The following is a 22,761-nucleotide window of genomic DNA, read 5'->3' as shown; positions in this document are numbered from 1 at the left end:
GGGAGGGACCAGACAAAGCACGGCTCAAAGACCCCTTATGATGACAACAAAAAATTGACTCAGGTTTCCCTTGCCCGGACGCGGGTCATCGGGGCCCCCCTCTGGAGCCAGGCCTGGAGGTGGGGCTCGAAGGCGAGCACCTGGTGGCCGGGCCTGCGCCCGTGGGGCCCGGCCGGGCACAGCCCGAAAGGGTAACGTGGGTCCTCCTTCCCATGGGCTCACCACCTGTGGGAGGGGCCATAGGGGTCGGGTGTAGCGCGAGCTGGGCGGTGGCCGAAGGCGGGGACCTTGGCGATCCGATCCCCGGCTACAGAAGCTGGCTCTAGGGACGTGGAACGTCACCTCTGTGGCAAGGAAGGACCCCGAGCTGGTGTGTGAGGTCGAGAGGTTCCGACTAGATATAGTCGGACTCCCCTCCACGCACAGGTTGGGCTCTGGTACCAGTCCTCTCGAGAGGGGTTGGACTCTCTTCCACTCTGGAGTTGCCCACAGTGAGAGGTTCCGAGGAGGTGTGGGTATACTTATTGCTCCCCGGCTCGACGCCTGTACGTTGGGGTTCACTCCGGTGGACGAGAGGGTAGCCTCCCTCCGCCTTCGGGTGGGGGGACGGGTCCTGACTGTTGTTTGTGCCTATGCACCACACAGCAGTTCAGAGTACCCACCCTTTTTGGAGTCCTTGGAGGGGGTGCTGGAGAGCGCTCCCGCTGGGGACTCCATCGTTCTGGGAGACTTCAATGCTCACGTGGGCAATGACAGTGAGACCTAGAAGGGCGTGATTGGGAGGAACGGCCCCACCCCCGATCAGATCCCGAGCGGTGTTCTGCTATTGGACTTCTGTGCTCATCACAGATTGTCCATAACGAACACCATGTTCAAGCAAAAGGGTGTCCACACGTGCACTTGGCACCAGGACACCCTAGGTCGCAGTTCGATGATTGACTTTGTGGTCGTGTCATCAGACTTGTGGCCGCATGTCTTGGACAGTCGGGTGAAGAGAGGGGCGGAGCTGTCAACTGATCACCACCCGGTGGTGAGTTGGCTCCGATGGTGGGGGAAGATGCCGGTCCGACATGGCAGGACCAAACATATTGTGAGGGTCTGCTGGGAACATCTGGCAGAATCCTCTGTCAGAAGGAGTTTCAACTCCCACCTCCGACAGAAATTTGCTCATGTTCCTGGGGAGGCAGGGGACATCGAGTCCGAGTGGACCATGTTCCGCGCCTCCATTGTTGAGGCGGCCGACCGGAGCCGTGGTCGTAAGGTGGTTGGTGCATGTCGTGGCGGCAATCCCCGAACCCGTTGGTAGACACCAACGGTGAGGGATGCCGTCAAGCTGAAGAAGGAGTCCTATCGGGCCTTTTTGGCCTGTGGGACTCCTGAGGCAGCTGATGGGTACCGGCTGGCCAAGCGGAATGTAGCTTTGGTGGTCACTGAAGCAAAAACTCTGGTATGGGAGGAGTTTGGTGAGGCCATGGAGAAAGACTTACCGACGGCTTCGAGGAAATTCTGGTCCGCCATCCGGTATCTCCAGCTCTACACCCCTTGCAGGGTCCTCGAGGGTGCATGGGAGTTCGCCCAGACCAGTCTACATGTGTTTTGTGGACTTGGAGAAGGCGTTCGACCGTGTGCCTCGGGGGGAGAATCAGCACCTCCAAATATGTCAGTCAGAAAAGGGTGGCGTGCCCTCTGCAGGTCGGGGATGAGATCCTGCCCCAAGTGGAGGAGTTCATGTATCTTGGGGTCTTGTTCACGAGTGAGGGAAGAATGGAACGGGAGATCGACAGACGGATCGGTGCAGCGTCTGCAGTGATGCGGACTTTGTATCGGTCCGTTGTGGTAAAGAAGGAGCTAAGCCGAAAGGCGAAGCTCTCGATTTACCGGTCGATCTTCGTTCCTACCCTCACCTATGGTCACGAGCTGCGGGTCGTGACCGAAAGAACGAGATCCCGGATACGAGCGGCCGAAATGAGTTTCCTCCGCAGGGTGTCAGGGCTCTCCCTTAGAGATAGGGGGAGAAGCTCTCAGAGTAGAGCCGCTGCTCCTCCACATCGAGAGGAGCCAGATGAGGTGGCTGGGGCATCTGATTCGGATGCCTCCCTGACGCATCCCTGTTGAGGTGTTCCGGGCACGTCCCACCGGGAGGAGACCCAGGACACGCTGGAGAGACTACATCCTTCGGCTGGCCTGGGAACGCCTCGGGATCCCCCCGGAAGAGCTGGATGAAGTGGCTGGGGAGAGGGAAGTCTGGGCATCCCTACTAAAGCTATTGCCCCCGCGACCCGACCTCGGATAAGCGGTAGAAAATGGATGGATGGGTGGATGTTGCGTTCAGTGAAGACTCTGAATACTCTTACTGTGAAAAACCTTTCAATGTTTCGTGAAAAAAAATGTCAGCTTTAGTGAAGGCTCAAAAATGGTCTTTGATGTTTACAAAAACGTTACCTATTTGCTTTCACCACAACAGGGTGGCAGAAGGTTTTCATCAGAAATGGCCCCCCACCACTCCAAAAAAAAGTGTTCCGTGACGATTTTGAGGACGGGAAAAACAAGTTTCCTGAATTATCACGGTGACTTGATCGCAAAATGAAGTTTTTTTGTTTTTTTTTCTTTGCCGCACAAAGAGGGTGCAGTGATGCTGCGACTGTGCAGGGGTCAACACACAAGAACAAGACTCCCACTTTGGTCCCGTCATGAATGCCCCTTCCGGCCTCCTTGCAAATCCCATCAGGGTGTTTGTCCGCATCCCAGTTTTTTTCCGTGGACCTGAAAGAGGAGGAAGAAGAGGACGGGGGGAGGAGGAAGGACGGCGCACCCACTGTGCCAGAGCAAGGATCCCGGATTAGAGGAGAAAGAGCGCAGAGCGGACCGCTTCAAAGCTCCAAATAATAGCGATGAATTATTAAGGAAGATTAGGATTATCAGATCAACCCGGGAACAACTTTTTTTTTTTTTTTCTTGCTCAGAATTCACATTAGGAACATAAATGCAATCATGGAAAGCAGCTTGGTGTCCGGTGCCACGGAGAATTAGGGCCACCATGAAAAGAGAGGGGGGGGGGGAAATAACAAGAACAGAGGAAATCTAGTTGTTGCTACTTTACCACAATTAAGTATGTTTGGAGAGAGGAAAAAAGATGGAATTTTACACAAATAAAGATGTGATTTTGATGAAAATAATTTTTTTTCTTACATTTTTTAGGGAAAAAGGTTATCTGCAGTGGTAATTTAATTTTAAAGTTGCTGTTATAGGGGGAAAATGAATTGTTTTAATTCAATTTTTTATGGTAAATGTTTTATTATTTTTTTATAAATGTATGAAAAAAATAATATAATTTTACTGGAAAAGTTTTTTGGGGGAAAAAGATGTAATTTTAACAAAAAACATCCACTTTCTTTTACAAATGTATTGTAGTCAGGAAAAATCTTGTATTTTTTAGGATACAAAATATGTATTTTAATGGAATATTTTTAATTTGTGCTGGGAAAAAGTTGTCATTTCATAATGAAAAAAAGCCACATTCAATATGTTGGGGAAAAAAAATTTTTTTTGGGGGAAAAAAAAAGTAATTGTTATGAATAAAAATCTGATGTCATAATTTTTCAAGAAAAAAGTCGTAACTTTTAAAAGAAGGAAAAAAAAAGTCCTCATTTTTAACTGAGAAAAAAAAGTCATGAGAATGAAGTCATAATACTTTAATAACAGATGTAGTTTATGGGAAAAATATAAAATGTTTCAAAAGAGAAACTAGTACAATTTTTTTTTTTACTTTTAAGAGACTAAAGTTGTCATCTTACAGTAATAAAAATATAATGTATGTATTTTGTGTCACTTTCTGCTTGTCCCATCAGGGGCCACCACAGCGAGTCACTCACTTGAAATTTAATTTGCACCTTTTCTCATGCTTTCTAATGACCATTCTGACGCAACTGACCTTTATTTTTCTTTTGTTTTATCCAGCATTAGCTTGGGCACCGGCCAGGAATCCAACACATGCATGTCTGCATGAAAGGCACCAACATGTACTACTTCCCTACCAGTATACATAGGAGATTTGTATACTACCCCCAAGATTTGATTAAAATCAGTTAAACACCAAAAGGACCAAATATTATTTCACCCTGATAATGTGTTCCTGCTGATTTGCATCTCATTTTCACATGGAGGAAACACCCACAAGCCTTTCCGCGCCCATGAGGAATGCAGGCAGGCTGCAAGTTCAACAATCTCCAACACTGAAGAGTTTGCTCAGCTCAGCACGTCGGTCCACACAGACTCTCCTCTCCTCTCAGCAAACTTCACTTGCTTTTTTTTTTTTTTTTTTTCTAAAAAAAAAAAGGAACATCCATGTTGTTGTGTTCCAGCACCTTTTTCACCTGGAAGGAAGAAGCAAACACGGACCTTGTGGGGGGGAAAAAAAGTAGAAAGGAGTTGATCAAAAAAAGTGGATCAAGTTGCTTCTGGACACAGAATGGACCCGGCTTTACTTTTCATCATTTCCTCCTGTTTAGGTAATCCAACTTTGTGTGTGTGTCATATTACAGATCAATACGACAGACACAGACAGACAGACAGACAGACAGACACAGACAGACAGACAGACAGATAGATAGATAGATAGATAGATGAATTATATAGTTTACTTTGTTTTATATGCAAAATCAACAAGAATGGACCTCCACCAATGCCAAATCTGGAACATATTTTAATTTTTTTTTTTAGAATCCATTTTATTGTTTTTAATTCTCCAACAATAAATGTATACTTTTAAGAGCGTAATGAGTACTTTTGAGAGGGAAAGGTTTTATTTTTAAAGAAAAAATGTAGGCTTGTGAGAAAAGTTTTTTTATTATTATTATTAAAAACACTAATCTTAGGTATTTCTGTATTTAAAAAAATATATATTTCGAGAAAATGTCTTAAAATATTTTTTTCTGTAATTTTACAAGTGTACATTAGTATTTTTTCAATAATTAAAAATATATATATATTAACACATACTTGTTATTTTAGATCAGGGGTCACCAACATGGTGCCCGCGGGCACCAGGTCACCTCCAAGGAACGCATGAGTACCGTGCGGGCCGATTTTTGTTTAATTGCTTGCTGGTGATGGGACATTGCGATTTCCTAGGAATGTTGCAGAAGTGATCATTTGAAAATGTAAACACTGGCAGAGATTTATAGAAATGGGACGATTATTGTTATTGATAGAGCTGTTGTTGTGCCCATTGTTCTCTCATCCCTTTTGATTTGCCTACAAGTGTTGCATATTGATACGTATATTTCCTAGCCTTAGTGAGAAATGATTATGATCAGTCTTCACATAAATTAACATTAGTAGTTATTAATAATAGCATATATTTAAAGGTATTGTGATCAAATTGATTTCAGTGAGTATCAAACTGAAAGCCTTTCGCATCGTAACCAAAAATAAATTCACAGTTTCAAAAAGGTTGCTGACCCCCCCCCCCGTCTTAGATAAATTCTGGACTGACGATTAAATTTTGTCCAAAAAAAAAAATCCTTAGTTGCTAGGATATATTTTGAAATATGTTTAAAATGTTTAAACTACAAACTACCTGTCCAAATCTACGTTGCCTGGAAGAGGTAACAATGATTTTATTTGCTTTCATTTGGTGGCTGTTTTGAAAGAAGTGAGCACCTGTGTGGCGGCCTCATGAAAGTCCTTTTTTTTGTTTTGTTTTTTAGGGCTGGTGGGTAAGTAGGGTGCTGCTAGTGATGTGGGACGTTTGAAGTCAATAAAAAATGTCGCCGGGGGCTGTCTGAACGTGAGCACCAGTGTACTGTGGGACTTTTGCTCTTAAAAGATAAAAGAAGACTTTGTTGCGGGGGGGAGAGACTTGAAGAAGTGAGTGTCTTCTGCTCGTACTTGACTCGATGACGGACGACCGGCCAATGAGAGACGAGTTGATAATGTGAGGAGGCACATGTGAAATAGTCGCTTTTCGCTTTCCGAGCCTCCATCACTCACTGTTATTAACACACTTTTATGGGGCAAACACGCCAATTCTGTTGCTTTGACGCTCGGAAGTCAGTCAGCGCTGCGATGCCTCCAAGGACATCACATAATGGAAAGCGTGTGCAAAACAAACTTGGGTCAGCTTGCTCCGATACGCTTAAAAAAAGGATATTTATTGATGTAGAACATCAAAATAAATGGATTCTTAATGGACAGGCTTTTCTTTTTGATGTGCTAATTTTATGACGTGTCATTTTACAAGGAGTCACAGTCATTAATTTGTTATAAGAACATGGTTAGATTTTCAAAGGGGGAAAAAATACAATGTTTAAGAGAATGGAAGTGATCATTTTACAAGACATTTTACGAGAATAATGTTTTGGGGGAGAATTTTTTTATTTTATTTTACAAGAACAAAACCATTTTGATGGTAGTTGTTTTTTCAAGTTAAACAGTTGTAGTCTGATGAGAATACCTTTTTGGGGGGAGTGGGGGGTGGGGGGTGGAATGTGTAATTTAAGAAAAAACTTATCATTTTGAGAGCAACATTGTTGTTTTTTTTTTGGCTTCATTTTATGTGAATAGTGTTGTAATTGTCTGAGAATAAATTTTTATGAGGAAAAAGTAACATTTTCTTTAGATTAAAAGTCTTCATTTTGAGAGGGTGAATTTAGAATTGTATGGAAATTGTTGGAAAAAAAAAAGGTGATCTTCAAAGAGTAAAGTTGTCATTTTAGAAGAACAAATATTTTGCAAAAAAGCACTGACTTTACATGGAAAATTTTAAAAGATTAAATTCGTAATTTTGTTTCGGAAAAAAAGTTGTAATTTGAAGAAAAATTAAAAATACATTTTCTTTAGAAAAAAGCAAGAATTTTAAGATGTTATAAAAATATTTTGGGAGAGAAAGTATTTTTTAGGAAATAAAGTTGTAATTTTCCAAAGTATTTTCTTTCAAAGTTATTTTATAACAATAGTCATAATTTTCTGAATGAATTTGCTTTCAAGAAAAGCTGTAGATTTACGCATACAAATATATATTGCGTATAAAAAAATTATGTATAAGGTTTTAGAAAAAAGTGATATTTTTCAAGAAAAAGACACGTCTATGAAAATATATATTTTGTTGAAGAAAGATATAATTGTATGAATATAAGTTTATTTTTAGAAAAAAAGGAAACAAGTTTAGTTTTCTCAAGAATAAAGTCACAATTTTACAAAAATAAATTCAGAATGTCTTTTAAGAAAAGAGCATGTCATCTTTTTGAGGGAAAATTGTGTCTTTATTTTTTGTGTAGGCCTAGCATTCGCCCTGTAAGCATTGTCAAACACTAACTTCCTGGATTCCATTATAGTATTTTCCCATGTGAAATCATTCACATATTGGGATGTTTTGGGGCGCACAAGTGGGAGTTGTTGAGTTCTTTGTCTGGGGTTGCAGCGTTTGCGCTTCTTGTCGGGGTCTGCGCTGACGTTACCTCACCACTCAGCGGTTTGGAGCCAGCTGGCAATGTTGTGTGTGTGCTTTCTGAGCTGTGGGAGTCTTGTGGGCGCTTTGATTTCGAGAAAGACATCTAGAGAGCTCAGAGCCAAGTCAAATGATTGTCGTCGTTGCATCAATGACTGCGCTAATCTCAGAAAAAAAATTAAAGCTACGCCATCCACTTTTTAATCATTACCTCCAAGTTAATTAGGCTTTTTTTTTAAACTCGTGAACATCTAACAGCATTTTAAACCTTTGTGGGGGAAATAATACTCTTACTCATTGTTAATGCTAGCATATGTAGCTACCTAGCATCGTAACACAAGGGTAAGTGCGGGAACGGGATGTCACCAGAAAGGCTAAATCGTACCGTTTATCGTAGGCTAAAACAGGTTTTTAAGGTGCCTTAGAAGTTGGTAAAACATTAAAATAATGTAATGCTGACATGTAGCCACCTAGCATCACCATGTGACGTGTGTACATAGTCCCTATAAAAACGGGAGTTGCCTTCGAAGTTGGCGAGACCCTGACATTGCAATGCTAACATGTAGCTACCTAGCCTTACAACGCAAGCACCAGGGTGTTTGTGTAAAATCTGACATTAGTAATGCCAACATGGAGCCACGTAAGGATAAGGGTGGGCTAAGAGATTTTTGAGGATCCTTGCGAGAGCCTAAAACCTGATGTTACTAAATGCTAACATGTAGCCGGGTCAACCTCGCTTAAGGTTAAAGCTGGGAACATGTGACGTGACAAGGAAGTCTCCCAAGAGACTCGATTCTCCCATGCAAAAAGGATTAACATGACTTTTGGTGTAAGCTTGCTCCCCAAACAATTGTCTGAAAAGACTCAAATCACTTTTAGTGTGGGTGCAGTAGACGTCAAAAAAAAAAAAAAATAAAATGAATCTTACAGAACCTTTGATTTCTATTCACTTGAGTGGAGCTCATCTATCATCTTTATTTCTTTCCATTTGTCCATTTGCTGCTTCATGGGCTCATGCTTGGCGAGAATGTAAACCTCATGGAGGAACTTTTCAGGTTTCTCCGTAATGTTTCAAAATGTCTTCGATTCCTTGCTGCTGTAGTGAACTTTTATTTTTACTTTTATTTTTTAGATGCTTGAACACTAAATCAACTCCAAACTCTACAACTCGCCCATCATTCTGAACCCTTAAAGTAAACTCAACGCTAACCCCTAACTTCTAACCCCAACGTAACTCTACCATCAATCTAATGCCCTAACCTACAACCCTAGAACTAAAGCTAATCTTAACCCTCTAACTGCTAAAACCCAAACCCTTAAATTACTCCAAACCTAACACAAACCATAAGCATAAAACAGTCAAAAACTTCCAACCCGAAGACTAACCCTAACTCATAAAACTAGCCTAACCTACAACCAGTAACACTAAAACTAGCACTAACCTACCTCCCTAAACCTTAAAACTAACACCTGACACTAAAATTACAGCAAACTTAACCGCTAACCCTAACCGCAACCTAATTGCTGTAAAACTCTCACACTGTAATGAGCCCTAATGCCCAACACTAACACGAATAAAAATTTCACAGAAAAACATAACCATAAAACCCGCCTAGCTGTTAACCTGCCTGCAACCTTTTTAATAACCCAAACCTAACTAACCTCAACCCATGACCCTAAAACTAGCCCTAACCTATAACATAATTCATTTAAAACGAAAACCTAAAACAACCCATAACCCGAAAACTAACCCATAACACCATCTAGTCTCCCAATCCCAAGACTATCTGAACTGGAACCTTTAACCTACCCTAACCCTCATATCTGCAACCCGTAAAACCCTAAAACGAGCCCTAACCTAACCTCTAAACCCTCTAAACTAACTCCATCCATCCATTTTCTGTACCGCTTTATCCTCACAAGGGTCGCGGGCGTGCTGGAGCCTATCCCAGCTATCTTCGGGCGAGAGGCGGGGTACACCCTGAACTGGTCGCCAGCCAATCGCAGGGCACGTAGAAAGAAACAACCATTCACGCACACATTCACACCTAAGGGCTAACTCCTCTCACTAAAATTACATCAAACCTAACCAATTTCTTTAAGGCTTAACCACAACCTAATACCTAAAACCCCTCAAACCCTAATGCCCAACACTAAAATAAATTTACTGCTCAATTCTTCCACGACACCTAAAACCACCATAGGTGCTAACCTATCCTTAACCCGCAACCCATTCAATCACCCTAACCTAACCTTAACCCACCCAAGTCATAAAACAACACTAAGTCCGTAACCTACAACCCACACCGTAAAACTCGAGTTTCACATTTTTAGTTCTAAGGTAGAGCCTCGTCCTTTGAGCTAACCCCGACCCGTGACCGTAAAACTGGCCCCAAGTCCCCAAAATCCAAACCCTAATACAACCTATAACCCTAAAACTAGCCTTTGACCCGAACCAAAAACTAACCACTAACCCAAACACTGAATTTCAGCAAAAGCAGATTGTGTTGTTTTTGTTGGTTCTGCAGGTTTGTCGGCATGTTTCTCTGTGGAGGAGCGGTCCCGTCACCTCTCCTTGGAGAAAACCTACGGCCGCTCGGTCAAGGATTCCCACATGTGCCACCACATGTTGAAGCACCTTCACGACGGGGCCCGCATCACCGTGCAGATGCCCCCAAACGTGGAGGGTCACTGGGTGTCCACCAGGTCGGTCTTCCTCGGTTCTTACGCCGCGTCCGCATTCTTCAGCTCGTGAAAGTTTGTTCCATTTCAGCTGCGAGGTGAGACCCGGTCCGGAGTTCCTGACGCGCTCCTATCGCTTCCATGCCAACAACACCTTCCAGGCCCACCAGTTCTACTATGAGGACAACCACTGCACAAGGCCCACCTACACCCTGTCGGTCCGGGGGCGCTTGCGCCTACGCCAGGCCTCCTGGATCATTCGGGGCGGCACCGAGGCCGAGTACCACCTCCACCGGGTCCAGATCACGTGTCACGGGGCCGGCGTGGCCGAAGAGCTGAGCCAGAGGCTGAACCGGAGCTGCAAGGGAGCCGTCAGGGGCCCCTGGGAACCCGACGTCCCCTACGAGCTGTGGAGCGAGGAGGGAGGCTACAACTGCTCCAGGGAGCTCAACTTCGCCATGCACGAGCTGCAGCTGCTGCGGGTAGAGAAGCAATACACGCACCACAACCCGGACCACCTGGTAGAGGAGCTCTTCCTCGGGGACGTCCACACGGACCCCGCGCAGAGGCTCTACTACAAGCCCTCCAGCTACCAGACGCCCCTGCAGAACGCTAAGGTCAGTTCCGCTCACATTGCACACATGGGCTTTTGAGTTGTTCCCTTTGTTTTTCAGTGATTTAGTTGCGATGTCGTTTCCTTCTTTTCGTTCTTGTCTCATTCATTTTTGGGAGATTTCGCTGTCGATGTTACCTTTCACGCAAATAAACTTTGAATGTTGAATGTTTTTGATGTTGTTTACTACATTTTCTCTAATGTCGTTTTTGATGGTAAATTCCCCCAAATACAATTGCAATATCTGAAACAAAGTCACAAAAAATGGAAGGAAACAACATAAAAAAATTATCCACCCCCATATAAGGACAAATACAAAAATTGTTTCCTTTGATTTTGCCCCCTTAGGTTTTTTTTTTTTTTTGTGATGGTGGTTTTATTAATTTTTTATGACTTTAAGATGTTACCTTAATTTTTTTAGACTTATGATGGTGTGTCCCACATCTTTCTGACTTTGTTTTTGATATTATTATATATTGTTATTGCTTCCATTCTCTGTAATGTCATTTTTTTAAATTCTAAAATTGTCCAAAAATGAATGCAACATCAAAAACAAAGTCGCTGAAAATATAAGAAAACATCCATCCATCCCTTTTCTGAGCCGCTTCTCCTCACTTGGGTCGCGGGCGTGCTGGAGCCTATCCCAGCTGTCATCGGGCAGGAGGCGGGGTACACCCTGAACTGGTTGCCAGCCAATCACAGGGCACATACAAACAAACAACCATTCGCACTCACATTTACACCTACGGGCAATTTAGAGTCTTCAATTAATCTACCACGCATGTTTTTGGGATGTGGGAGGAAACCGGAGAGCCCGGAGAAAACCCACGCAGGCACGGGGAGAACATGCAAACTCCAGACAGGCGGGTTTGGGATTTGAACCCCAGTCCCCAGAACTGTGAGGCAGATTTGCTAACCAGTCGTCCACCGTGCCGCTGTAAGAAAACATCAAAAACATACTTTTTCAGTGACTTTATTGTATGTAGATGTTACTTTCATTTTTTTTGCGACTTTACTGTTAATGTTATCTTAATTTTCTGTGAGTGTTTTGATTCTTCCTTTTTTTTTTGGTGATTTTACTTTAGATGTTGCATTTTTTTACCTTTGTTTTTTGGGGTAGTTATTTTATTTGTTTACTTCATGTGATATTTTGTTTTCAATGTTTTTTTTTCCTTCATTTTTTTGTGTACTTCACATTTCTACACGCTTTGATTCCTTCATGATGTGCCGCTTGAAGCTTCTAAAGGGTCTGCATAGACAAGCGCAGTCCTCAGGCACCGTGAAGGCTGGAATTCTTCGTTCACCACATGAGAGGTGCGCTTGACAACATCGTCTCCGCCTCAAATATGGTGGGAATCCCCCCCCCCAAAGGCAGAAGAGTCCTGCCAAAATGTACTCCATTGTGGCCTCGCTGCCGCTTTATTTGGTCATTTGAACATGTGCACCACAAAGCGATGCTGAAATAGTCACTTTGTCCTTTTGGACAAATGAGAATATTTTCTGGTGGTTTGTATTGCAACACGATCCATGAGCAATGTTTTTGTTTTTAAGAACAACAAATCTTGTTTAAGTCCTCCTCAGGGAGCCATCCATTCTTTTCTCACTCTGTTGTTCAACATCAACATCAACATCTCACAAAACACACACCCTCCAAGTGGAACGCCCCAAAAGTGGTACAATTAAGTTGTTCTGGAAAATTCCACCACATAAGTTGGGAAAAATCAAACCATCACCAAATAAATACAGGGGCGCCTTGAGACACGAGTTTAACTGGTTCCGTGACCAAGGTCGTAACTCAAAATGCTCAAATCGCAAATCATCTTTCCTCATTGAAATGAATGGAAATGTCATTGATCCGTTCCAGTCCAGACCTAAATATATTTTTTTTAATGTTTGAATTAGATTTTTTTTAAATTAATTAACCCTGAATGACTGTTATTATTGCTCTGTACGTGTAAAAAGCAGCAGTTGTACATTGAAGGTGAAATTCCATCTTTTGACCACATGTTGTCATTCCAGAACCACGCGCACGGCTGCATCGCCTGCCGCATCATCTACCGCTCGGACGAGTTTCACCCGCCCATCCTTCCGCCGCGTGCCGACCTGTCGGTGGGCCTGTACGGCCAGTGGGCGAGCCAGCGGTGCGAGGTGCGCCCGGAGGTGCTCTTCCTCACCCGCCACTTCCTGTTCCACAACAACAACCACACGTGGGAGGGTTACTACTACCATTTCTCCGACCCAGTGTGCAAGCATCCCACCTTCACCATCTACGCCCGTGGACGCTACTCGCGCGGCCTGCACTCCACGCGTGTCATGGGCGGCACCGACTTCGTCTTCAAAGGTGACTGACTGATTTTGCCCCGAATGCAGTCATAATTTATCTACAAGGCTCATTTTTAGTCTCTCACGGTAACAAATTGACACAGAAATACTTCATATTTACTGCTTAGGTACTTTGATTAGAGATTTTCACAAGCCAAAGATTCAGAGTCAAAGTCAAAGCAAAGTGAAAAACCAAATACCTTGAATTTTCCCACACTTTTCATCTACTTCCCTTTAAACTTGGGGGATGTGTAGAAGGCAGACGCCCGCTGACTTATGCTTTTGGTGTCGATTGACAATGACCTTAACGAGATAACCTAAGTCAAAGTTAACCATTGACAAGGTCAAACATGGATTTGCTACAAAGATCACCGAGTCATATACCTTAAATTATTGGTCTTGATGAGCGTTATCCACATCTGCTATCATTTTGTCAATGTGACCTAACATGATGACGTAATGTCAAATGAACCCTTATTCACAATATATTTTTCTGGGCTACAGAACTTCAGAAGTCAATTTGTCAAAAATAGAAATGATTCAAAGTACATTGAGTCATACCTCAAATTAAAGGTTGTAATGTGTCCTATGAGATATGTAATTATTTTGTCAATATATTAACCCCCCAAAAATGCTTATGAAACTCACAAATCACAAAACTTCCAATAAATAGTTTTTTTTTTTTTTAAAGTATTTACTATGAAGCACATTGAGTCATACCTCAAATGAAAGGTCTTGATGAGCCTATGGGGGGCACAAGCCAGTACAAACTGTACGCCGGTCCCAAGCCCGGATAAATGCAGAGGTTTGCGTCAGGAAGGGCATCCGGCTTTAAACTTTGTCAAACAAATATGAGCGTTCATCCAAAGAATTCCATACCGGATCGGTCGTGGCCCAGGTTAACATCGTCCGCCACTGTCAACCTGCAGGGTGCCGTTGGAAATTCAGCTATTGTGGGTCAAAGTCGAAGAAGAAGAAAAGGTGGAAAGCGGGTTCTTCGGCAGAAAGAGAAGCGGAAAGCACAGAGCCTAGAACTGAATGTGGGGACTTTGAATGTTGGGACTAGATGGACAGGAGAATCTCGGGAGTTGGTTGACATGATGATTCAGAGAAAGGTTGATATATTGTGTGTCCAGGAGACCAGGTGGAAAGGCAGTCAGGCTAGAAGTTTTAGGGCAGGGTTTAAATTATTTTACCATGGTGAAGATGGGAAGAGAAACAGAGTCGGGGTTATTTTAAAAGAAGAGTTGGCTAAGAATGTCTTGGAGGTGAAAAGACTATCAGATCGAGTGATGAGGCTCAAACTTGAAATTGAGGGTGTTATGTATAATGTGATGAGTGGCTATGCCCCACAGGTAGGATGTGACCTTGAGGTGAAAGAGAAATTCTGGAAGGAGCTAGACAAAGTAGTTCTGCGCATCCCACACAGAGAGAGAGTCGTGATTGGTGCAGATTGTAATGCACATAGGGGTGATGAAGAAGTGATGGGTAAGTACGGCATCCAGGAAAGGAACTTGGAAGGACAGATGGTGGTAGACTTTGCAAAAAGGATGCAAATGGCTGGAGTGAACACTTTTTTCCAGAATAGGCAGGAACATAGGGTGACCTACAAGAGCGGAGGTAGATGCACGCAGGTGTATTACATCTTGTGCAGACGTTGTAAACTGAAGGAGGTTACCGACTGTGAGGTAGTGGGAGGGGAGAGTGTGGGATGGTGGTGTGTAAGATGACGCTGGTGGTGGGGAGGAAGATTAGGCGGACAAAGGCAGAGCAGAGAACCATGTGGTGGAAGCTGAGACAGGACAAGTGTTTTTCGGGAAGAGGCGAGACAGGGTCTCGGTGGACAGGAGGAGCTTCCAGAAGACTGGACCACTGCAGCCAAGGTGATCAGAGAGGCAGGCAGGAGAGTACTTGGTGTATCTTCTGGCAGGAAAGGAGAGAAGGAGACTTGGTGGTGGAACCTCACAGTACAGGAAATCATACAAGGAAAAAGGTTGGCTAAGAAGAAGTGGGACACTGAGAGGACCGAGGAGAGGCGAAAGGAACACATTGAGATGCGACATAGGGCAAAGGTAGAGGTGGCAAAGGCCAAACAAGAGGCATATGATGACATGTATGCCAGGTGGGACACTAAAGAAGGAGAAAAGGATCTATACAGGTTGGCCAGACAGAGGGATAGAGATGGGAAGGATGTGCAGCAGGTTAGGGTGATTAAGGGTAGAGATGGAAATATGTTGACTGGTGCCAGTAGAGTGCTAGATAGATGAAAAGACTACTTTGAGGGATTGATGAATGAGGAAAATGAGAAAGAAGGGAGAGTAGAAGAGGCAAGTGTGGTGGACCAGGAAGTGGCAATGATTAGTAAGGGGGAAGTTAGAAAGGCATTAAAGTGGATGAAAAATGGAAAGGCAGTTGGTCCTGATGACATTCCTGTGGAGGTATGGAAGCATGTAGGAGAGGTGGCTGTGGAGTTTTTGACCAGCTTGTTCAATAGAATTCTAGCATGTGAGAAGATGCCTGAGGAATGGAGGAAAAGTGTACTAGTGCCGTTTTTAAGAACAAGGGTGATGTGCAGAGCTGTGGGAACTATAGAGGAGTAAAGTTGATGAGCCAAACAATGAAGTTATGGGAAAGAGTAGTGGAGGCTAGACTCAGGACAGAAGTGAGTATTTGCAAGCAACAGTATGGTTTAATGCCAAGAAAGAGTACCACAGATGCATTATTTGCCTTGAGGATATTGTTGGAAAAGTACAGAGAAGGTCAGAAGGAGATACATTGTGTCTTTGTAGATCTAGAGAAAGCCTATGACAGAGTACTCAGAGAGGAACTGTGGTACTGCATGCGGAAGTCTGGAGTGGCAGAGAAGTATGTTGGAATAATATAGGACATGAAGAAGGGCAGCAGAACAGCAGTGAGGTGTGCTGTAGGCGTGACAGACGAATTTAAGGTGGAGGTGGGACTGCATCAGGGATCAGCCCTGAGCCCCTTCCTCTTTGCAGTGGTGATGGATAGGCTGACAGATGAGGTTAGACTGGAATCCCTGTGGACCATGATGTTTGCAGATGACATTGTGATCTGCAGTGAAAGCTGGGAGCAGGTGGAGGAACAGTGAGGAAGATGGAGGCATGCACTGGAAAGAAGAGGAATGAAGATTAGCCAAAGTAGGACAGAATATATGTGCATGAATGAGAGGGGTGGTGGGGGAAGAGTGAGGCTACAGGGAGAAGAGATCAGATGGTGTCAGGTGTGTTATGTGACAGAAGAGTCTCCGCTAGGATGAAGGGCAAAGTTTATAAAACAGTAATGAGGCCAGCCATGATGTACGGATTAGAGACAGTGGCACTGAAGAGACAACAGGAAGCAGAGTTGGAGGTGGCGGAAATGAAGATGTTGAGGTTTGCTCTCGGAGTGACAGGGTTGGATAAAATTAGAAATGAGCTCATCAGAGGGACAGCCAAGATTCGATGTTTTGGAGACAAAGTTAGAGAGAGCAGACTTCGATGGTTTGGACACGTCCAGAGGAGAACTAGTGAGTATATTGGTAGAAGGATGATGAGGGTGGAGCTGCCAGGCAAGAGAGCGAGAGGAAGACCAAAGAGAAGGTTGATGGATGTCGTGAGGGAAGACATGAGGGCAGTTGGTGGTCGAGAGGAGGATGCAGGAGATAGGCTTACATGGAAAAGGATGACAAGCCGAAAGGAAAAGAAGATTATTTTGTCAATATGGCTGATATGATAACATACTAACCCAAAAAAACATTCTTACTAAACGCACAAATCAAATGAAACTATGTATATTGTTTGACTTCAAGTTAAAAGGTCAAAAATCTATTTGGTACAAAGCACATTAAGTAATACAATATGAACTAATATGATGATACAATAGCCCAACAACTTGCTTAAATACTCAAAGCAGCACACTATTACTCAATATTCCCCTCCAAACGTGGTGGACATATTGTACAGTATATAAACCTATTTAGCCTCAGAAGGTCATATCACTTACGGTACGTCATCTCGCCGCATCCTCCTCTCCCGCAGTGAACCACATGAGAGTGACACCAATGGACTTCGCCACCACCTCGCTGCTCAACGTGTTCAGCGGCGACGAGTGCGGCGCTGAGCGCTCCTGGCAGCTGGGCGTGGAGCAGGACGTTACGGCCACCAATGGCTGCGTGGCCCTGGGCATCCGCCTGCCGCACACCGAGTACGAGCTCTTCCGCATGGAGCGCGACGCCAACGGCCGCTACCTGCTCTACAACGGCCAGCGGCCCAGCGACGGCTCCAGCCCGGACCACCCGGACAAGCGGGCCACGTCCTACCAGCTGCCCCTGGTGCGCTGCTCGGCCAGCAGCCAGGCGGCGGGACGCGACCAGGCCGGGGATGACACGGCCCTGCGGCTCAGTAATAGTGGCGGGGGACGCCATAGAGCCGGTGTCACGGCGGTGCTTGTTGCGCCTGTGTTAAAAACACTGCTGTTGCGTTAGGCCCATAATGGAGACTTGAGAAATGCTACAAAGGTTGCCTTAGGAGGTCATTACTTGACCCCAAATGGTACAATAGTGTAGATTGTACCTTACGGGCCACAAAATGGACTTAAGTGGACGTACATTGCTGGAGGGAAAAGGAGCCATGGGCCAAAGTCTTGTCCCGTAGAAAAAAACTGCACTTTAGGTGGAACTACCCAAAGATGGACTCCGATGTTTAAATGATGTGATACGTACACATTTTTTTTTTCTTTTAAGATAAGAGGCAGGGAGCCATAACTCACAAAACGTTTGGGATATTGGGTGAAGTTTCAGGATGAACTTAAATACACTATAACCTTTACAGGTGAACCTAATATTTGACCTTTTATTGTGGCCAGTCCCCGTGTGGAATGAGGCAATGTCAGGACATTGTGGCAAGTAGACTATAAGTGATGGCACAAACCAATGAGAGGCCCTTTCTAGTTTGACATAGATTGCTTCTTTCACACCACTTCAAACCTTCAAACCAGCAGGCCTCCAAATTCAGAACTTGTTATCCTCAAAGGAGGCCCTTATTTTTGAGATGCAAATTAACTGCTGACTCTGGACCCATAGAAACTGCTCTACTATGTTGTGCCATGCGTTTGTGGAAGGGTTGCTTAGTCTCTCCAATGTAAAGGTCATTGCACTCCTCACTACATAAACAAGTTTGCTGAGTTTTCTTCTTGGGATTTTGACCTTTGGGTGAAGCAACCTTTGTACAAGGGTGTTAATGGATTTGAAATGCATAGCTTGGTTGGGAGAAAATCAGCGAGTCGTTTTACCACTAAGCAGGTGAACAATCAGTTGGTATGCAGGACGGGCATTCCCCAGCCACGTCTGGCAACAACAGCAACCCAATTGTGACCAAGCCCAGTGGACACATCCACCAGAGACAAATAGGGAGACTCGACACTTAAAAATTATTAACTGAAGAAGCCTTTTTCTGATTTAACACGAAACGTATTCAACAAACAAGAGGAGTCCAGGTGCCTCAATTTAACCTTTTCGGAGTACCATGACCTGAATGACTGGAAAATCTACAGACAACTTGACCTTTCCTGACGTTTTGAATGCACAACCCCTATTCCAATGAAATTGGGACGTTGTGTTAAACATAAATAAAAACAGAATACAATGATTTGCAAATCATGTTCGACCTATATTTAATTGAATACACTACAAAGACAAGATATTCAATGTTCAAACAGACAAACTTTATTGTTTTTAGCAAATAATCATTAACTTAGAATTTTATGGCTGCAACACATTCCAAATAAGCTGGGACAGTTGGCAAAAAAGACTGAGAAAGTTGAGGAATGCTCATCAAACACCTGTTTGGAACATCCCACAGGTGAACAGGCTAATTGGGAACAGGCGGGTGCCATGACTGGATATAAAAGGAGCTTCCCTGAATTGTTCAGTCATTCACGAGCAAAGATGGGGCGAGGTGCACCTCTTTGTGAACAAGTGCGTGAGAAAATAGTCGAACAGTTTAAGGACAATGTTCCTCAACGTACAATTGCAAGGACTTTAGGGATTTAATCATCTACGGTCCATAATATCATCAAAAGGTTCAGAGAATCTGGAGAAATCACTGCATGTAAGCGGCAAGACCGAAAACCAACATTGAATGCCCGTGACCTTCGATCCCTCAGGCGGCACTGCATCAAAAACCGACATCAATGTGGAAAGGATATCACCACGTGGGCTCAGGAACACTTCAGAAAACCAATGTCAGTAAATACAATTCGGCGCTACATCCGTAAGTGCAACTTGAAACTCTACAATGCAAAGCAAAACCCATTTATCAACAACACCCAGAAACGCCGTCGGCTTTTCTGGGCTCGAGCTCTTCTAAGACGGACTGATGCAAAGTGGAAAAGTGTTCTGAGGTCCGACGAGTCCACATTTTAAATGGTTTTTGGAAATTGCGGACCAAAGAGGAAAAGAACCATCCGGACTGTTATGGACGCAAAGTTCAAAAGCCAGCATCTGTGATGGTATGGGGCTGTGTTAGTACCAATGGCATGGGTAACTTACACATCTGTGAAGGCACCATTAATGCTGAAAGGTACATTCTTCTTATTTCAGCAAGACAATGCCAAACCACATTCTGCACGTGTTACAACAGCGTGGCTTCGTAGTAAAAGAGTGCGGGTACTAGACTGGCCTGCCTGCTGTCCAGACCCGTCTCCCATTGAAAATGTGTGGCGCATTATGAAGCGTAAAATACGACACCGGCGACCCCGGACTGTTGAACAGCTGAAGCTTTACATCAAGCAAGAATGGGAAAGAATTCCACCTAAAAAGCTTCAACAATTAGTGACCTCAGTTCCCAAACGTTTATTGAATGTGTTTAAAAGAAAAGGTGATGTAACACAGTGGTAAACATGGCCCTGTCCCAGCTTTTTTGGAACGTGTTGCACCCCAGAAATTCTAAGTTAATGATTATTTGCTAAAAATTAAATTGTCTTTGTAGTGTATTCAATTTAGTATAGGTTGAACATGATTTGCAAATCATTGTATTCAGTTTTGATTTATGTTTAACACAACGTCCCAACTTCATTGTACGTGTTCAACTTTTCAGTACTTTTTGTATAACTTGCTGTTCTCCAACAAGTACACGTGCTTAAAAGGACGTCCACTTCTATGCCTTTCTGTTCTTCTTTCAGTGGTCACTTCCACCTGACAACATCCTGTTTCAAGCCTCGCAATATTGAGTTACTGTTGATCAACTGTTAAGTGTCAAAATGTGGACATCATGACCAAAAAGACCGTTTAAATACCAATTCTAATTGAACATGGAAATCCAATGGTCGATTCATGGATCAAACACCTGCTGTGAGGTCTGTTTTGACGTAAGTTCACCTGTAAAGGTTCTAGTCCATCTCAGGTTCATCAAGAAATTTCAGCCAAAAACTAAATAGCCCTCTTTTTTTTGTGTGTACAAGGAGTATGTGTGGAATTTTTCTGAAAATTGTTTTTTAGAATTGGGCAGCCCGGTGAAAAGGTGGGGATGTGAGGATGTACAGTTTGGAGGTTCGGAGTTCAAATCTCAGCTGTATGGATATATATATATTTTTTATAACTACATGGTGGGCCGGATCCAATGCTCAAGAGGGCCATATATGGTCCATGTAAGAGATGTCGATTTTGTTTTTTTTTTTAATTGTAAAGAAACACAAAAGTCATGTTTTGTCATATGAAATTGACTACAATTGCACTTACTGTAACATGTATGTTTTCAAGACAGCAGGGTCAATAAATACTGTAATGAAATGTGTTTTTGATTAATGGACTCATCTACAACTATCCATTAAAACGAGATTTTTAATAGTTCCCTTATCAACCACGATTTTCTGTCATGTTAAGGGGTACACACATACTGATCATCAGGCCGAATGTAGAGTATTTCCCCCCACTGCTCAGTCTGATATCTAAAACATTATCATGAGGGATTGATTATTCTGTGATAGCTTTAAACTTGGTCAATATTGACTTGCGTGTGCTCAACACCGAGTTGGGCAGAAAATGTGATGTGAAAGAGAGCGACGGCCAATCAGGAAGCTGTTGCCGGACACAAATAGCGGCGCAACTAGTTGTGTTTAGCGTTTGTAAAACGTGTCTCACATGTCACTCACCACAATAAAAATGAGAAGGACAAGAATATGAAAGCATCATCTAGTTACCTGATGAGCTAACAGTGAGCCTAGCGTTTTCCACTTATTCTACTACTACGTACTTTCCGGTGGTCTTAATGTACTGTGGAACTGTGCTGCCTCTCACAGGCCATCTTTGGTACTACATCGTTGTGTGTGTGGTGTGTTGTGTTGATTATCTGAAGCAGCGACAGTATTACAAACACATATTAAGAGCAGGAAGCACACACGTGGCAATCCACCGGCCCCCATCATGAGTGTGGTCCCTTACGTTTTAAGAAACGTGCGTGTACACTGTTTTAAGTGGTCCTCTGCTTTGAAATGGGACTTCTGAAAGGCCTGAGCGTTAGTAATATTTTGTCCAACAGGTGGCGGCAGTCATCCAAGTTGGACGCAAATGAAACAAAACGTGTGAGTGACACGAGTCAAATTTGCCATGCCTTCTATATAAAGGATTAAGTATGTTTTGCTTTTTTGCTATGCCACTAGGTGCCAGTGATGGCAAAGAGAAACAAGTGTCACGATAACCATGGAAGAAGAATTGAATGTTACGACATGGGAAAGTGTCTGACTACTCAGTATGTTATGAGCAACACAATTATTACGCACATGAATTAATTCTACCATGCAGATGCGCACGTAAATGCAAGCAATTCATTCAAGAAATTGCTCTAGAAGTCCACAAGGTGACAATATCGCCTTTGGTGGAACCTCCAAATCTGAACACAATCTGTTCCTGTTTGACTTCGAAGTCATTCTAGGTTAATTTGTTTCTTTTCCCATAAGCAAAAAACCTGTAAAGCGAATTGGTTTGAGTTTGACATTAATGTGGTTTGTGAATTGTGCTTCACAAAGATAGTAAGAAATTGATGGACACGACCTTGCTATGAATACTCAGCCACCCCAAACTTCTCAACGCTTCTAGACGCTAGAACACGCCGTGATATGGACCAACTAGAAAACCTTGAAAAAGGACATTCTGGGCATTCCCAAGCCAAATTAGCTTGCAAATATGGTAAAAGGACATGAAAGATTAAAATGAAAAAAAAAAAATAATGAAGGGGAGCTTTAAAATTAATTCATGCACGTCAAGGTTTTCACTGATTGCATCGTTCATGTATTGATGTGCCTGATGCGCTCCTACGTCACAGTGAGTTTTGTTTCTTGCCGTACGATTATAACACTTTTCCTTATGGTCATCATAGGTATGAAATGGAAAAAAAAAAAAAAAAAAAAAAAAAAACATGCCACTAGGTGACAGTATCACACTGTAAAAACCTTTCCTATAACAGGTAAGAATAATACAGTATTACTTAAAACTTTTTTTAGCTGATGAATGCTTTTATGATAGCTACAGATTAATGTATAGAGTTGTGATTAAAAACCAAAGACAAAACAGACGGGTATGGAAAGCACTGGGTGTTTTTTTTCCATTTTATTTTCATTGCTTAATATCATGGGACAGGATTAAGAATGAAGACCCATTTCAGTCAATGTTTGCCTCAGAAAGGAATAGATTTGTATAATT

At 43.3% G+C, this 22,761-nt stretch overlaps 1 protein-coding gene across 2 annotated transcripts; it reads left to right on the top strand.

Moving 5' to 3' along the window:
* The first annotated feature begins 2,770 nt into the window (after positions 1-2,770).
* LOC133411410 (protein APCDD1-like) lies at positions 2,771-20,853 on the top strand. 2 transcript variants are annotated; one of them, XM_061693778.1, is made up of 6 exons: positions 2,771-3,109; positions 3,958-4,508; positions 9,976-10,153; positions 10,221-10,746; positions 12,762-13,083; positions 17,105-20,853. In XM_061693778.1, the coding sequence occupies exons 2-6, from the start codon at positions 4,469-4,471 to the stop codon at positions 17,548-17,550; spliced, it is 1,512 nt and encodes a 503-aa protein (XP_061549762.1). In that variant the 5' UTR covers positions 2,771-3,109; positions 3,958-4,468; the 3' UTR covers positions 17,551-20,853. The 2 variants fall into 2 exon arrangements, with proteins under 2 accessions (XP_061549762.1, XP_061549761.1); XM_061693777.1 differs by having other exon boundaries at positions 2,771-4,508.
* The last annotated feature ends 1,908 nt before the right edge of the window (positions 20,854-22,761 follow it).

This window comes from Phycodurus eques, chromosome 13 (assembly GCF_024500275.1).
Source record: "Phycodurus eques isolate BA_2022a chromosome 13, UOR_Pequ_1.1, whole genome shotgun sequence".
NCBI lineage: Eukaryota > Metazoa > Chordata > Actinopteri > Syngnathiformes > Syngnathidae > Phycodurus > Phycodurus eques.
The sequence above is the reverse complement of the archived record's forward strand: the minus strand, read 5'-3'. Positions and strand labels throughout refer to the sequence as shown.